Source organism: Denticeps clupeoides, chromosome 15, assembly GCF_900700375.1.
Source record: "Denticeps clupeoides chromosome 15, fDenClu1.1, whole genome shotgun sequence".
NCBI lineage: Eukaryota > Metazoa > Chordata > Actinopteri > Clupeiformes > Denticipitidae > Denticeps > Denticeps clupeoides.
The window spans coordinates 4,554,042-4,571,560 of record NC_041721.1 but is presented as its reverse complement, the minus strand read 5'-3'; the positions used below and the strand labels follow the sequence as shown (position 1 = coordinate 4,571,560).

Genomic DNA, 17,519 nt, shown 5'->3' with positions numbered 1-17,519 from the left:
TGTGTGTGTGCGTAAGGTGAAGATGCATCACTAATATGTGACACGCTAAGGAAGGGTGGGAATGAATACAATTTTCAGGGCCAACCGGAAAAGTCACTGGAACATCACTAGCAGGAACGGGTAATAAAACCTGTGAAGGAGCTCCTCTCTTTTCCTGCCTCTCTTTCTCTCAGCTGCTCTGTCTCTTTCTTTCTCTTCTCCTCCCTCCCTCCCTCCCTCCCTCCCTGGTCATGGCTGGTGTAGCTCGCTCTCCCTCCCTTTCTCTCTCTCTCTCTCTCTCTCTCTCTCTCTCTCAGTCTAGCGGAGCGGCTTGCCGGAGAGCAGGCAGTGTGAGAGATCCGGCAGGAGAGGGAGCGCGGCGCGACTCGAGCCTGGCCTCGATCCTCCTCCCTCCCCGCAGAGACTCACCTCCAGTGGCCCCGGCGGCCAGGACCTCCAGGGAGGGAGCCCAGAGCCCCCCAGGGGAGCAGACAGCCCGGCTCCTGCATCCACACCGGACCCTCCAGAGCGCATGGAACCATGTGAGCCGGCCGTTTTGCTGCCCCTCCCTCCTTGCCTCGCCTGGACCTGACCAGGATTTCTGCCTCTCACAGCGTTACAAAGAAAACCGAATTTTCAGTAACAGAGCCTTCGGGCTCCGGAGCCAGAGTAGCCCGAAAGGAAGGGGACAGCGGGGTCCTCGCAACCCCAGAAGGATCCACTCTTTCCTGGGCACCGTCTGCCCGTTCCCCCCTGGGCTGGAGAGCGGTTCTCCAGCACCATGGATTACCTGCTTGGGATTGTACTGGTGTTGTGTGGGGCGGCTGCGCCGGGGAGGGTGCTCTCTCAGCAGCCAACTAAGAGGAACGTTCCCCGATTAAAGCTCTCCTACAAGGGTAAGTCTTTTTTATCTACCTTCCTTCTCTTGAACCGAGAGCCGCCCTCCTCTGTTGGCTGAAGCTCTCGCTGAGATCTGTCCCGAGTGGAGCCCCCAGGGTCCACCACTTCTTCTGCATGTCAAGTCCAACGAGTTGAACCAGGGCCCCGGCTGGCGGGGTTCCGTGCCCCTGACCCTACATCCCATGCACAAGCTTGATATGCTGTACATCCTGCATTTCGCCGCGCGTGTCTGTGTACGTGGGGGGGGGTCTGATACGTGTGATGGTTCCTCATGGCTGTAAACATGTTATTCTCCGGCCAGAGTGTTATTTTGAGGGGAGACTGTGGAGCGCCCGCTCTCCTCACGCCCCAGTCTGCTGCTGCAGCCTCTTTGTAACGCCAGACCTTTCATCTCGCACTCGAACAACCACCAGCATTTTTGCCATATTTTTGGAAGTTTCTTTTTAATGTTGGTTAGCAGGGCCGCTGCGGTTCCTCATACGAAACATGACCAAAAGTATAAGGCTCGACGTGTGGTGATCTCTTTTTTTCTCTCACCCTCATTCGTACTTTAAAAATACACATTTAAAAAAAAAAAATTTTTTTTACATCTATGGTGCTGAGGCTGGGATTCGAGTGTTTTTTCTTCTTCTTGTTCTTCTCACTGATGTAGGTAGAGTTACACTGATAATGCACTCTCATACGCCGAGGTCTCTTATAACACACTCGCATTACTGCAGCCGGTGAGCTGGATGAGGTGGGACCTTCAGAGTCGTCAGCCCGGCATGTTTTTAATGGAAAAGTCCTCGGATTTCTGTCACCTCTGGAGAGATTCGTCCATCCTAGCCAGGACCAACATGCTTTTTTCATGATAATTAAATCTAAACGTGCTGTGTTGTGCACATGGGGCTCTAACCACCACCAAGACTGTGGAGGAGAAGAAGTGCCCCCCACCCCCTCCAATCTCACCTGTGCCCAATCATGCCCTGTTCTGGGGTAATAACCTCTACCAGGCATGTCCCATGGCATCATGTGAAACATCCGGCATTGCGTCATCAAACCGCTTCCCCAGATTCCGCCATCTGTCCCTCGGATTGAGCTCCGAGCGCGTCGATTTTCCGCTGATCCCTCCCTGTGTGTGTGTGTGTGCTTTTTTTTTTCCTTCCCCGGCTTCTATCCTGTCGCCTCCTGTCACACCGGCGCGTCACCGCTCCCTTGATAAAAATGTCCGGCGACGGGCGATCTGAAACGAAAAGTGACTCGTCTGCGGCACATTTTTTTTGGCCTCGCAGAACATGTGAGAATTAATACAGGCTGAGATAATTAGACGCCTGGATGGATCTGCCAGTGTGTGTGTGTGTGTGTGTGTGTGTGTGTAAGAGACCACGGTGAGGTCCACAGGTGTTTGATGGCTCTTTTGATGCCTCGAGAAGTGACGCTTCACACCCACACATGCGCTGGGCGGATGCGAGGGGGGCGTCTTTTAATGAAGGGAGCGGGCAGACGCGGCCTCGCTGGGCCAGCCTGGTTGTTAAGTGAAGTGCCACTCATTTCCGCTCCTCTCAACTCGCCCCCCATGGAGCCGGTGCGGCAATTAAGACAAATAAACGGCGCGGAGGAATCCTCCCGGGAGGACGGCGGGCAGTCGGAATGCTGTGGGGCAGCAGAGGTGGCAGGGGAAGGGTGGTTAAACGAGCTCGGAGAGAGACAGGGACGGTCCTGTGGGAAGAGCCGGCCAGCGGTGGCAGACAGCGAGATGCGTCTGAGACTTTTTCTCCCACCGCTTGTCCTGTAATTACACTGGCAGCCATCTTGCCTCCTCTTCCGAGGTGGTATTTTAGTCAATGAACGTCTCAGGCCCTGCCAGCGACATCAGCTCCCGTCTGTAATGTTCGTCCTGCAGCTTTGTCAGGAGCCTCGTTGACTGGGCCCTTCGTAAACTTTGACGAAGGAAGAAAAAAAAATTGGACCCAAACAAAAAACCTCTGACCTCTGTGCCTCTGATTTATGGACGTGTTCTCCGACCGCAGGATCAGCGGGAGCCGGGAGTTTTATGCCTCCGATTTCTGTCGTGACAGGCCAGCGCTCCCAAGGTTCACCCAGCAGTGAGGTCAGGTCTGGCCCTCGCCGTGGGAAACACTGACCTCTACAGGCCAAAGGCCGCCGGTGCGTGATCCGGGGGGGCGGGCGTGTACACTATTGTGATTGTAAAATGCACAGATCGGAGCTTTAAAGGCCTTGTGAAACAACCTGATAATTACTCCCCCCAGGATAATAATTGGCCCTCTTGCCTGCTAATTAGGCACAAAGGCCTGCTGGGATTTATTTGGAGAAGGTGGGCGGAGCAGCAGAGAGCAAAAAAAAAAAAAAAAGAGAGAGAGAGAGAGAGAGGCTCTTCTAAATCTCTTCCGAAATAGACACTCCGTGCCCCGGAACGTCGGCGCAGTCTGGAGGTGGCCCGTTGGTAGTTGTCGGCTGGCTCGGCTCCAGTGTGGCTGCGGATGATTATAAGGCGGGTCCTGGCGCCCAGACCCGGGACACTTACACTCCATACTGCCCCTGTCTCCGTCCCCGCAACTGTCTGACCGCAGGCGCTAAGTACAGACACTCACTTTCCCTCCCTCACAGTCGTCCACTCACCCCCTTTTTCACCCGCCATTCCCTCGTTCATCCCTCTTATGTGTCCTTTAACTCTTCGGCCTCATATATATGCACCAGATTATGTATTAACTCTTTTCTGTCTTTGTGCCATTCCTTTAGTTCTTTTCTCATTCCTTTATGCTATGGTGTTCTCTGGGCGCCCGGGTTTAACGTGATGAAGTTATATTAGGCCTTATGATTAACCCCTGTTGACTGGATCATTTGTTCAAGCCATCAAATTAGCATTTCTTCCCTTTGTAGTGCTAATTCCGCGGCTTACCCACGCGAGCTAAGGAGCTTGACAGCTCTTTTCCCTGAACGGAGTGCTTGATTAATTGGTGCATTGAGTGGACAGTGTGTGTGTGGGTGGGTGGGTGGACGCACCTGTGATTCATGTATTGGATTCGGTTTCGGAGTGGACATTGGGTCCACTGTGTCTTGACGAAGCGCACCTGCTAGCGCTCGTCATTAGCGTCCGGAGAAGGGCACTCACATCAGAGTCAGATTTCACCAAGCCAACCAACTCCCCCCCCATGTGTGTGTGTGTGTGTGTGTGTGTTAAAGGGCAAGACAGTTGCCAGGCTGTAGCACTCTCCGAGAGACTCCAGTGATTACCGTAGTGGCCATAACAATGCTAAAGGAGAAAAAATAAAAAAAACTGGAACAGCAAAAAAAAAACCCACAAGTATCTAATCCATCAGCGGGACCCGCGATGGCCAAAATCCACTGTTGAACCACTTCACGTCATCCATCTCCTCCCGCCACTCCCGGCATGCCGTGGGAAGTATGTGTTTGATTTGAGCAGTGCTGGGAAGCGTTGGGCCATGCTTAGCCACGTCTGCGTGCCGGCTCTGTGGTCTGTGCCCCCCTTTTGGACGGGGACTGCGGTTAACCCGCCATGTCGAGAGCACATCCAGCCTAATTAAATGGTTCCATGTTAAAACCGTCGCTCCTTCGAAAACAGGAACGCGGTGCGGAGACTTGAAAATGTTGTGTTTTGGTGCAGAGAGGCTTGCTAGGATGTGTTTTTATACTTCCTGAAACCATGCAAATGTGTTCCATAGGCGTATTCTAAATACAACTATGTACTGTAATGGGACACGTTACAGTCTCTGATCCTCTGTTGGACAAATTCTTCCAAAAAAAGTGTCCTTTATTTTGGTTTATCTCAAATAAGGGTTTCAGCTGAAGATATCAATTTCATGATAGTAATGCCACAAGGGTGCAAACTGGTGGAGGCGCAAACACTTGACATTTTAAGGAAAAACGGGTGAGATTGATTGAACGGAAAAGAAAAGAAAAAGGTCCTGATTACTGATCACAATAATCATCATTTGTTCAGTGAGATTTGTATCTCCAAGCACAGCAATTCCTTCAAGATTAAAAAGGGTTTTCTGTAGGATAAAGGTGATCGGGTCTCCACTCCTTCATTCAGAAATGTTAGGTTCCTCAACAGACCACCCACCCCCCTTCAACGATGCATGTGACTATGAAGAAGGACAGAGATCTCACGGTCCAAATGCATCTGGTGCATCTAGAACATGGGATGTGAAGGCCCCCTGATGCAGACCGGCCTTCTGCTTTCGCTCAGCGGCACTTGCGCTACCTGTCAATCTCCCGGCATGAATGAGCGGGCCAGTGGTGAAGCAGCATTCCAGGGCTGTTACCGGGGAAACAGGCACAAACCCACAGCAGCCATGGAGAGAGGAGAGGGCGTGGGCGGGGATAACCCCAGGCTCGCAGCCACGGTTGTTTGAGTGAAGGTTCAGCACTGGATGCAGGTGTTATCGAAGGTGCACCTTTTGTTACAGTTAACGGGTAGCATCCAAAAATATATATGAGAAGGTCAGCATGTTGCATGTAGACACAAACTGTCTGCAGAATTTGCACACTTCACCTTTAAACTGTGTTACGTTCACACTTTTGACATTTTTGTTTTGCACATCTTGCACTGTTGCAAGGTTGCAACCCTTCCATGTTATTAAGATGGGCTGACGATGTGCATCATCCAGCAGCCCAACAAACTTCCAACACTACGAAGTGTGTGTCTCATTTGAAATCGCATCCCTCGTGCTGCTCCAGGATGAGTGAACCCTGTGATTAGTCAATGTTTGGTGCTCTAGAGAGCAAATGAATCAATCAACTGCAGCACAACATTGAAGAATCCAACCAAAGCAACTGGCTGGGTTCATATGGAAGGAATTACTCTACTGAATCAGATCAGAATATTCCATTCCATATCTTCCCCTGCAGGAAGGATCCTGATATGATCGTTAATAAAGTCAGTACTTTCTCAATCGCATCCAGCGCGCATGATGCCGCGCATCAAGCGCGAAGGCCAGAGTTTCTAATCGGAATGTGTCCGGCCAAGTTCAGCCAGGATTCTTCTCACATAAGTACCGTCGTCTCATAAAACACCCGCAGGACCGGCAGAGAACGAACCAGAACCGAACAGGAAATTTGGCGCAGCACCGTCCCCACAAGGCAGCGTTTGTAAAGTCTGTGTGGTATTTTTAGCGCTTTCTTTTTCTTTCTTTTTCACCCTCCCCTTCCATTTGTTCGGCTGTTCTTCTTTAAGTGGGTGTGATAAATGGGTCCGCATTCGTCATGTGGAGAGATAAATTGCTCATTGCTCTCGAAAAAAAAAGTGAACCCCCCCCCACCCCACCCCATTTTTTTAGCACAGCCATTTAAGAAAAAAAAAAAATGGCCTGTTTCATTTCCATAATGCCTGACAATGGACAGACAGACCATTTACTTGAATGAATCACTAGCTGTGTGCTGTGCGGAGATGCGTTATATCACGCACTCACGCCGCTCTCGGCAGTTGTGGGTGCTGAACGCTGACCCTGTAGCGCAGATACATCTGTGCTTAAAAAGCATCACCTGGAAAACAGCCAGAGCCGAGAGTCTCTCCAGCCCCAGAACAGGGCTGCCAGCGAGTGTGTGAGAGATGCTGAACGGGAGAGGGGGAGGTGTGTGTGTGTGTGTGTGTGTAAGCGTGAGAGGCTGCGAGATGCTGAGTGAGCTTAATGTTAGACAAATTAATGCCCTTCATGCAAAAGAAAAGAATGATTGGATTACAATACTGCTCAGACTAAAGTGACAAGTGTGTGTGTGTGTGTGTGTGTGTGTGTGTGTGTGTGTGCGTGCAAGCACTACACATCATTGTTTAGATTCCTAGTCTTCCTATGCTTATTGCAATGCGCATTATGCTAAAATGAGAACATCTGTATACGTGCAGCTCTTTGTGTGTATGTGTGTGTGTAGTTTTCTGCTGAATGCCACTGCAGCCATTTAGGAAAGAATTCCCGACTTTTTACCGGTACGGTCCAAAAAAATAAAATAAATAAAAATCCCAAGCTGAGGTGAAGCCAGAATGGCCAACCTGAAGGCAGTTCGTGAAAAGCGCACCTAACTGGAACCAGAGCGGGAGCAGGGGAGGGTGGATTCTTCTTTATCCCACGTCTGTGCCATTTACAATGAAAGCACTTTCTCTCCAGGTTTTTCCTGTAGCCCGACTCCACGCTGCGTGTTTTAGTGTCTTTCCCCCCCTCCTTTGTTTCCTGTTCTGGTCTGATTACAGCTCACTTTTCATTTTAAAAGCCCTGCCTGATAGACAGCGACCCCGAGATGTGATCGCCCCTGCGCTGATGGTCCTAGCAGACCCTCCAGCTGAGGCCGAGCATCCTCCACAATGAACTGCTGCCTGTCCTGAAAAGGCAGATAATGCAGTAATTAGGAACATCCACCATACACATACACAATATCATACAAAAATGACCACTGATGAAGGTAAGAACAGGGCTCTCCAACCCTGTAACTTGACCATGCCATGATTCATTCTTTCTCTGATCCATCATGTCTGGGTGGGAGAACACAGGGAGTTGCTTCATGGATTCACGTTGGAGAACAATCCAAAAACTGGACTATGGTCTCTACGTACTTCCATACAAAACAAGATCAATTTGTTTAGCCTGTTTCCTAATTGGAGGGCTTGTGTATGCATAGAATCTAATATAATTCTTCAATGAACACATTTAAATAAAAACATTTAGCTGTTATTTGAAAAGAATATAATATAATATAATAAAAACACATTACATTTAGAAGGGATCAATTGTCAAAACTGCATTTTAAGTCATTTCCTTTATTGGTGAGGTTTGGTCAAGAAGATTGATGCCATTAGCCGCTCAACATATTGAAGAATGTGTGTTGGTGTTGGAGCTATATTTACAATAAAATCAAGCCTACGTATAATGCCTTTAATTATGTCTTCATAGAAGAACCCCATAAATTAACACCTAAAAAAAAATTAAGAGGGTTTCCACTCAAGCCCTAAACATTTTGAATCAAGCCTAAGGTGTCACTTTCACAAATTATGAGGCAGTTAATTCATCCAGTGTATTTTCAGAGGTAAACTGGAGTGCATTTTTGAGCACATTGTGTTTCGTGGTGTGCCAGGCTTTTCACACAACACTTGACGTGAAGTGATGTTGACTCAGTTGACAGGGGTGAAGGTCTGCTTTGCTTTAGCTCTGTCTCTTTTTTTCCTCCCCATCCATCTCGCTGCAGAGATGCAGATGTCCCCCTTTTTTTTTTTTGTTGGTTTTTGCCTGGGGTTGCTATAGCAGCACGTCAATCAAAACCTGCAGCCAGCATGTTTCTGTTTTAAAGCCACGATCTGCCTGCATTTGCTTGGCAGCCTTCAGAAACGAAAGCTCTACCTGAACATTTGAGAAGCGGCCCAGGCCTCGGGTCTGCTAATGGTTTCAGCAGCCCGGGAAATAACTTTTTCGTTCCTCTTATCGTTCTTTTGCTCTTATCAGCCTCCTTCTTCCGCTCCATTCTTCCCCCGGGCAAACGCTGCATCTGGACCTCTGCTCTTTCAGACGTGCACAAAATAAAGTTTCCTGCCTCTTTGTTAATTAAAGTTTTAAGGGGGTTTAACTAAGCTGAACTAAATCGACAGGTTTCAGAGACATGGGCATCGCAGCTCCAGATCATGCGCGATCATGCGTGCAAGGGCGTGCACACATACACACACATTAACATGCAAGCTCGTCAGTCCTTTGTATATGTTTTGTAGCGGGCAACAGCGGCGTATCCAGCCATGCGTTGGTATAAATGATTAAATGATACAGCCAATCATATGCTTGGTCAAGCTTTGATTCGCGCTGAGATTGGATCACCCCGAGCCTGTCTCAGCAGTTTCAGGCCGTGCCTGGCTGCCTCCGGCGACATTCAGACAGCGGTCGTGCTTACACAGGGGGAAAAATGTTCAAGAAAAAGTGTGGTATGTCGTGGGCTTGTCATTGATGATTCTGACAGATGTGACGACAACAAATGTCTCCCTCTGACTGGCTATGCTGCATTCTCACCCTCCATTCTTCTGTCTTGCAGAAATGTTGGAGTCCAGTAACCTGGTGACCTTCAACGGCCTTTCTAACAGTTCCAGCTACGACACATTCCTATTGGATGAGGAGAGGGGGCGTCTGCTGGTGGGGGCTGAAGACTACATATTCTCCTTCGACCTGGTCAATATAAACCGAGACCTCAAACAGGTGAAATGCAAAGCAGTCCACATTCGTCAATAAATAAATAAATAAAGAAACAACCTTTTTTTTAAAATATAAGATATGCATTTAGAGTTTTAATATCTGTGGCCAGTTTGTACAGTGTTTTAAAGATGTTGTGATTTTTAGGTCTGTGCATTGATGTACAAAGTACAAAAAACAGAGATGCTGAATGTAAAATATTACTCCAATAAAAGTATTATCCCTTTAAATGTCCATTTGAGTAAAAGTAACAAATGAATTGAACCTAAGTTTCAAAAGTTTCAAAATAGGCATAAACCTTTAATTAGAATGTCACTATTTATTCTGAAGCCTATGCAGAACAAAATTTTCATAAGCACAAATCAATTTCAAGGAGATTGAAGCAAGTAGCAACACAAAAAGTACATTTATAATTTAGGGGCACGTTTAAGTTGAATTAAACTTTTTCCTTATCACATCCTTCATTGCACCTGTACGTCCCGGTGCATAAACATATCCTGGCCAAATCAGAGTCACCGTAATAGGAATTAGTGCGTGAATAAAGTCACAACCGTATAAGTGTGGGTGTTTTTGAGCATGGTCAGGAATGTGTGACGTCCTTCTCCGTTTATTTGTGTAAATAAAAAGGAACCACGGATTTTCCCCCAAATGGAAATACTTTACCAAAGTAGAGAAAAAAAAACTAACTCAATTGGCTTTGTTAGCGTCTACCACTGGTTCTGGAACAATGCATGCAAATAAAGCATTTCATTGTGCTTGTACAAATGACATTAAGGAACCTTGAACACGGAGCATAATGACTTACATATGTGGGCTGCTAATAATTCACGAGCCTGGATTTGGGATCACACATAGCTGTTGGATTTTAGTGGGCATGGACACACACTCACACACACAGACAAGAATCACTTTAATTCCATAAACATATAGTCTTACACGCGTAAGCACATTTCAGGCACTTGAAAGGAAGATCTCACAGAGAACAGAAGCTGCTCTGTCAGGCCCGCGGACGGTTTGGAGGGAAATGCCGGCCCGGCCCGTGCGCCCGCCGCGAGGACTTTTTCGGAGGTGAAAGTGAACACAGATGGCACTGTCTGGCCCAGAGAGTGTGAACGGTCAGACGGGACAAGCTTCTGCCACAGGGGAGCAGGAGTCTCGCTGTCTAGACTCAGGTTATCAGATTCAGGTCTCTCATGGCCTCCCACCTCCGCCCCCCGCAGTATTTCTGGAATCCAATACAATCATCTCCTCTGTTCTTGCTCTCGCCTTCACTCTTTGTCTTGAGGGCTGCAGACAGTATCGCTTGTAATTTCATTGCTTCAGTGGGTTAACAAGCTCTTATCTCATGCTGCGCCGCTGTGCATGTGTATCCGCAAACTGTGAAAAGTTGTTCGCGCTAGCTCTGCAAAACGCAGTTTAAGGTTATGGTTTGAACACCTAAATTCCTAAATTAAAAGATAAGACGACGGAACCAGTGACTTAGCAAATTAAATGCAATTATTCAGATTCAGATCTGACGGAGATAAGCATAGCACAGAGAGTGTTTTGCCAACATGAGTGTAGAAAACGGCAGTAGGCCTTGATAAGCCCGACCATTTCTCGAAGCTCTCATTAAACACAAGTCACAGACTAAACCACGGAGGCTGGAAGACAAGTGAAAGAAGCTCTCATACGGCCTCGTTCAGTGGTGACTGATTGTCTGAACCTGAGGTACCATAAAACGCTTAATAACGTCAGGGTTTTCAATTATATCCTACCAATTTTCATACCCGGGTATTTAGTGAAATAATTTGACGCTGAGGGGAAAATATCCATTGTATTATATCTATTGCAAAAGTGATTAACTGCAAATGAAACAACCATTGTCACTAACTTTGGTAATCAACTCAGTCTTACGATATTTGTGAGCTAGGCTACTAGTTAAGCACTTTCAATCACTTCTGGACTCTACCCCCCCAGAATTTTGCAGAAATTTTCTCTTTTCTTTCACTTTACTTTACACATTTGCACACCTTCACCCTACCCGTTACACATATTTTATGTTAAAAACATACATTTGTAATATTTAGTTATGTTTGCAATATTTGCATTCTGGTTTCACTTGAATACTTGGAATATTGGGGTCAATAGCAGTTGCAAAAGCAATTCACTGCATATCATACCGTGTATGACTGTGTACGTGACAAATAATATTTGAATTTGAATTTGAGTTTGGAAAACGGTATGCATAGCGAATCATATCACCAGGGTGTGATATTGAACTGCGTAGTAAATGAGTGTACGAAAGGGACATGTTAGCATTGCTTGGTATGCTGGGAAACACGTTGAAAATGCTTTCCAAATGAAAAATATACATTGCCGGATCTAAAAAGCTGATGACAACTACACTGAACGTTGGCTCTCTGTTAACATGTGAGCTAGTTACATAGCTAATGGATATATTTGTGGCAGCTAACACTGGATGAAATAAAAGACGGAAGTACTTTTAAAGGAAGCTAAACGTGTTCATTTTCTTTTGTCTGTGGTAGATTGCTTGGCCTGCCACACCCTCCAGGCGGGATGAATGCAAGTGGGCGGGGAAAGACCTTGGGGTAAGTGACATCATTGTAGAGCATGTCTGTCATCTGCTGGTCATGTCTGGTTTGAGGCAATGCTATTTAATGGTTTCCTTGAACTGCTCCTTCTTCTCCTTCTACCAGACGTGTGTCTCTGAGCATTTAAGTGCTTAAGACGTCAGAAGATGTCGTTTGTTCATGTTTCTTTTGGATTTTTAAGATGTGTGATTTGGTACGCCGCTCAGTTGTATCTGATCCTAATTTCAAGGCTGGATTCCCCAAGATATGGGGGACAGAAGGGGAGCTGGGGTAACCTAGAGTAACCTAGAGTGCTTCCAGTAGCCAAGTCAACATACACAATCCAAACACACCATGCGTAACACACACAAGCTCAAAAACACACTCGTTTGTGTTGGCGCACACACGCCGACAAGGTATTTGTGCGAGTTGTGAAAGTGTTTTCTCTGGAGAGTAACATGTTGAAGGCGGGCAGGACTGCCTGATTAGAGCTTCGTAGCTGTAAAATGTGATCATGTGCTGTTGTAGAATTGGTAGTCTGGCTGCTTATGAAGAATATCAATTTATCTTAATCCATACTCCTTTTTATGGGAGTATTAAGAGATATTTTTCCTTACTGCTCAGGTAATTTGCACTTAATCTGCGTAAATTTGACATTTCACTACTGTCAAAATGGTCCTAAACGTAGTGCTATGCATGAAGCATGTTCTAAGATGTCCTCAGGATTTACATTAACAAATAGATAAAACACAGATTCAAATCTTTAATGATGTAATGATCCAGAATGGGGACGTGACAGCTGTCAAAGATCGTGTTCTGTGTGACATAGGTGTCACCACTGCCACAAATAAATGATAATGTTACACATTTCTAATGTAATAGATCTCTAAATTAATTCTACGACGAAAAAAAGGTCATTTATTTCACTTTACAGATAACTACCAAGAATTCCTCTGTTATATTGGTTTGTTTATGTAAATCCGGAGGATGTCTTTGATACTAGTGAATACTATTGTGGGTTTTTAAATAGTGCCATTTGTGTTCATCCATTACACCTAATCCCCCGAGGAACAAGGACGGACAGAAGAATGGCATGAGAAGCCTTCTCTCCTCAGATGGCCCAAGGATCAGTAGTGGTTCCACTGGCTCTTTTATGAGCTTCTACACGAAACCTCACCGTATTACACAGGACCGCTCTTGTGGTTTGGGCCCGCGAGGCATTTTTAACGCTGTTTACTTGTTTATTTATTTCCTTGCACCCCAGAGTTGAGCCGCCCAGCTGGGTGATGTGCTTCCAGTCTGTCGCTGGCACAGAGAATCATGGGAGCTTAATGGTAGCCGTTATGGGAAAATTTAAACAGCTCTGACAGGGAGCGGATAAATGGACGTTTTTAATGATGTCGGGGGGTGTGCGATTATGTGAGTTGGAAACACACTCTGCCGCTGACTCGCTTACTCAACAGGACAAAAAGTGAGCTGGGACGTTGTTGTAGCAGTGAGCTAGACTTACAACACACTCACACACGTTACTGTGGTTTACATATGAACGCCAAACCAACCAAAAGCAAAATCACTGAGACAGACGAAATTTTTACACACGCACACACACACACACTGGCCAGTTCTAATACGTCTTCCAACTCTAGTCACACAGAGGTTAATCCAGCCTAAGTAGGTGTTTTACTAAATTGGTACCGACACCCGAGGCTTATCTCACTAAAGCCCATATTTTTGTGGTTTTGGGTGCATGGACACACACACGCACGCACACACACACATGCACACTGTGTGTTTTTGTGGTGTGGCATGCTCCAACCTTTGCTTTGTGTTTCTAAGGCCTGCTCAGTGTCATTCTCACCGTGGACCGTTCGAACGAATCTGTTGACACAGATGGGCTGGCTTTGTTTCCGTCCGTGTGTTAAAAAGAAAAGGTTTTTCCGGGCGTACCTCAGCGTGTGTGTGTGTGTGTGTGTGCGCGCGCTCATCGAGTGTGTTTATTATTAGGGAAACATGGTTTTGTGTATCTGATCGGGCGATCCCGGCGGACGGCTGCTCGCTCTGATTAAACAATCAGGCCCATCGGTGCTCTGGGACCATCCACATGCGCTGCAGATTTGCCCGGCTCTAATTAGACGTAGACGTGCGCAATACTAATGAGCGCTGATGTTTTTAGCAGGTGGAACTTTTCTAATGACCTTTGTACAGTATGAAAAAAATATGACGCCTATGTTATATTTTTACTTGTCATATATTAGTTGAAAAAAAAAAAACATTTACATGGAAACCTGTGTAATAGCTTTGCTTACATCAGGAACAAAATGTTCAAGTAAATACACAGCTTTGTATAATGCTAACATGTCAGGTCTCACCCTGCAGAAAGAGTGCTCCAACTTTGTGCGAGTGCTGCAGCCATTAAATCAGACCCACCTGTACGCCTGCGGAACGGGAGCCTTCCATCCGGTCTGTGCCTACATCGAGATGGGCAAACGCACAGAGGTGAGATCCCACAGCAACAGGATTTACATTTACATTAATGGCGTTCACCAGACGGCCTTACCCAGAGCGACTTACAGTCAGTAGTTACAGGGACAGTTCCCCCCCTGGAGACACTCAGGGTTCAGTGTCTTGCTCAGGGACACAATGGTAGTAAGTGGGGTATGTCCTTGTGACTTTGTGGTCTTCTGCTTCCAAGGCTAGGCAACTACCACCCATATTTTTACGTGAAATATGGCGTAGTTTTAATTCCAGCTGCAGCACTTAAAATGATACATTTTTGTGATGCTAGAATCCAGAATAATGTTAGGTTTGTTATCTGCATGAGAAGGCCATTTTCTCCAGACTGTGTCGATGTTATAACATTTACACAGTTTGTGTTTACTCTATTGTTTAAAACATTTGTGTGAATTATGAGCAAATTCAGCATTTTTAAAAATTAAATGATATGTCATTTACAATTGTCCTGTGATTTATCAACAGCTTTTTTGCATTGTAAACATTGTTATAAGTGAGGTTTAGAAGAAGCTTTTGTATGGTATGAGAATTTATAAAAATGTTATCATTTCTAAAACTCTTATGTAAATTATAAACTGTATTATTTGTCTTACACTTACTAATCTAACCAAGTTCATTGTCCTGAACATAAAAAATATCTTTAATTTTGAATTTCTTGCTGTGCACTTTTTGTTGCTGCTCTATTGTTACTTAATCAGATTTTAATTTGGCAGGACTATAGGGTGCGTGACAGCAGTTAGTAATACTTAAATACTTTGTCATTAAATATTAAATTAGAAACCATAAGCATTCATTTATATAATGATAACATTGATTCCTAATTAAAATTGAAAAGGAAGAGCTGGGAGGGTTTCGTGATGTATTTACCTGAAGGTGCTGTAATTAAATAGAAGTCAATGAGCGCCATTGGCTCTATTCACTGTGGCATATAAATGATTCTCTCTCAGAGTGTGTACGTTGCACAATTATCATGGATAACATGTGCGAACTCCACAGAAAGATTATTCATTTCCAAGGGAGGTTATTATCTAAGGCTAACAGTTTCTACACTGCCCCCAACTTTAATTATTTCCTGCAAGTGGAGTAGAAAATGAGTATTTGGGGGGGTAGAAGTGTTTATTGTCAAGGGCTATTTAATAAATGAGGGATGAAATGGACTTTTTTTCTTTTGCCTTTACCTCATTTGGTATGAAATGTCATTGCTTCATTTCATTCACGCGGTGGAGATTAGTTTCTGCTTCACCTGCTCGACTTTTTGAGCTGAGAAAAAAGAGCCATGAACTCTTGCTCTAAATGAGCTGACAGCCATGCAGGTCAATCTTTACACCAAATGTGGAATTTTGACTGGGCCGAACTTTGACCTCTTAAACACTTTTCCACCTGCCCAGGATAACGTCTTCAGAATGGACATGTCTCACTTTGAAAACGGTCGCGGGAAAAGTCCATATGACCCGAAGATGCTTTCATCCTCTCTTCTGATTGGTAAGCCCCATCTGATGCCATGTGATTGATGAATTGGGATTTGGAAGCTGTGATTGGCTGATTCACTGAACATGTTTCTGTGTGGCAGATGGTGAGCTGTATTCCGGAACGTCGGCAGACTTCATGGGAAGGGACTTTGCCATTTTTCGCACTCTGGGACAGCACCATCCAATCAGGACAGAGCAGCATGACTCCAGATGGCTGAACGGTATAAGGGAATGCTTTTGATTGGACCTTGCCTGCTCTTCAGGACCCATTCATAAAACATTTTTGATAAAGTCCATTCATGAAATGTGTGTGTCTGGTGAAGAGATTAACACTAGCAGAGTATGTGTTCTCCTCTGACAGCCCGACTGCATTACAGAGGGGTCATAAAGCACAAAAGATCAATTTAAGCTTAAACCTTAGACGTTCCATATTTTCCCATGCAGCTAATCCGCGCTCAGCTGTTCCTCCTAGGGGCTCACGTTTCCTTCTCATCCTCCCGGCCTCTGCTCCCATCTCCGCGGCGATGAGTGCAGCGATATATTCATAGGGAGGGCTTTTTCCAGAGGCTTTATATTCACCTTAATCCTTGACAGACCTGCTACTACGGATACACCCCAAATTCACCTCCACTGCCCTGTCAATGAAAGCCATCGGCCCCCCACAAAAGGGAAAGCCATTAAGGGGATTAGAAGCGGGGACATCCTATCTGGCCTTATCAAAAGGAGGGCTCCAGCCTCGCTGGACAGGACATTCAATAGCTGTTGATGCAGATTGTGTTCGATCACTTTGGAGCATAAGCTCCCTTCACAATGATCACTTTGTCATTCTCTGGCTGCTGATTGGCTCGAAGCGGCCTCTGTGTGAAAAGGGAAGCCGTCTTTAAGAAACATCATGCATATTGGATGTCGCGATGTAGGCCCGATCCAGGAAACAACCCCGGCCCCTGGTCATCCGGACTTGCGACCGTCTCCGTCTAGACTAAGTGGGAAAGGATATGTGCGGCGAAATGAGCAGGTTTGAAACATAAATGCCAGAGGCTAGCCTCCGTTTCACCTCGTCAGCCTCCATTTTGCATCTCTCTTGCAGTATTTAAAATGCATCAACTCACGACAGTGGCCAATAATTGCAAATCAAATTAACGTTTCGTTAAAAACATGAACATTTAATAAAAACTAATTTACAAGCAGCGAGTTGTACGGAAAGGATAATTACTACTACAGACCAGAAATTTATTGAAGTGTTAACATTTTAGCTAATTTATCGACCTGAGCCCAATTAAAATTTCCAAGATTTACAGCTCAGATTCACATAATGTGAGAAGTTCGTCCCAAATTTGTGGACCGTTTGGTAGTCCCCACCGAAGATTTTACCGTGATCATTTTCTTTCCTTTGCTCAGAAGGCTGAGAATTTCCAAATTCGCGGTTAAGAGTTGGCCCATAGCGTTCTTTGTAGCTGCCGCTATGGGATGTGTGATTTTTAGAGTCTATTTTGCCCTGTTTCTGTACTGATGGATTAAGCCCCGTACATCACACACCCGATCATTTCCATATGGCGCCCGCGCATAATGCTGAACACCTGGATTGATGGCGTCTGACGGCGCTGCTTTGTACGCTCCTAATGACGGCTGTATATTTTTAATGCCTGGCTGATTTACGGGGTTTCTGCACAGTTTGTTAATGTTCCATTTGTGTGTGTGTGTGTGTGTGTGTGGGTATCTTTGATTTTCGTAGATCCTAGGTTTGTAGGCGTTCATCTCATTCCGGAGAGCGACAATCCAGAGGATGACAAGATCTTCCTGTTCTTCAGAGAGAGCGCCATGGATGGGGAGCACACCGGAAAGGCGACCATCTCCAGGATAGGACAACTGTGTAAGGTAACAAACACACACACAAACACACTAGAATACAA

The 17,519-nt window shown here is 45.7% G+C and overlaps 1 protein-coding gene across 2 annotated transcripts in view; it reads left to right on the top strand.

Annotated features, from left to right (window-relative positions):
* Nucleotides 1–309: 309 nt before the first annotated feature.
* sema3aa (sema domain, immunoglobulin domain (Ig), short basic domain, secreted, (semaphorin) 3Aa) overlaps nucleotides 310–17,519 on the top strand; it is a 28,897-nt gene continuing 11,687 nt past the window's right edge. The window contains exons 1-8 of one of the 2 annotated variants that reach the window (XM_028954195.1): nucleotides 310–521; nucleotides 594–875; nucleotides 8,902–9,062; nucleotides 11,585–11,647; nucleotides 14,006–14,125; nucleotides 15,529–15,622; nucleotides 15,711–15,830; nucleotides 17,342–17,484. In XM_028954195.1, coding sequence (XP_028810028.1) covers nucleotides 761–875; nucleotides 8,902–9,062; nucleotides 11,585–11,647; nucleotides 14,006–14,125; nucleotides 15,529–15,622; nucleotides 15,711–15,830; nucleotides 17,342–17,484 — 816 coding nt within the window. In that variant the 5' untranslated portion in view covers nucleotides 310–521; nucleotides 594–760. Of the gene's footprint in view, nucleotides 876–8,901; nucleotides 9,063–11,584; nucleotides 11,648–14,005; nucleotides 14,126–15,528; nucleotides 15,623–15,710; nucleotides 15,831–17,341; nucleotides 17,485–17,519 lie in introns of both variants that reach the window. The other variant, XM_028954194.1, reaches the window with a different exon arrangement.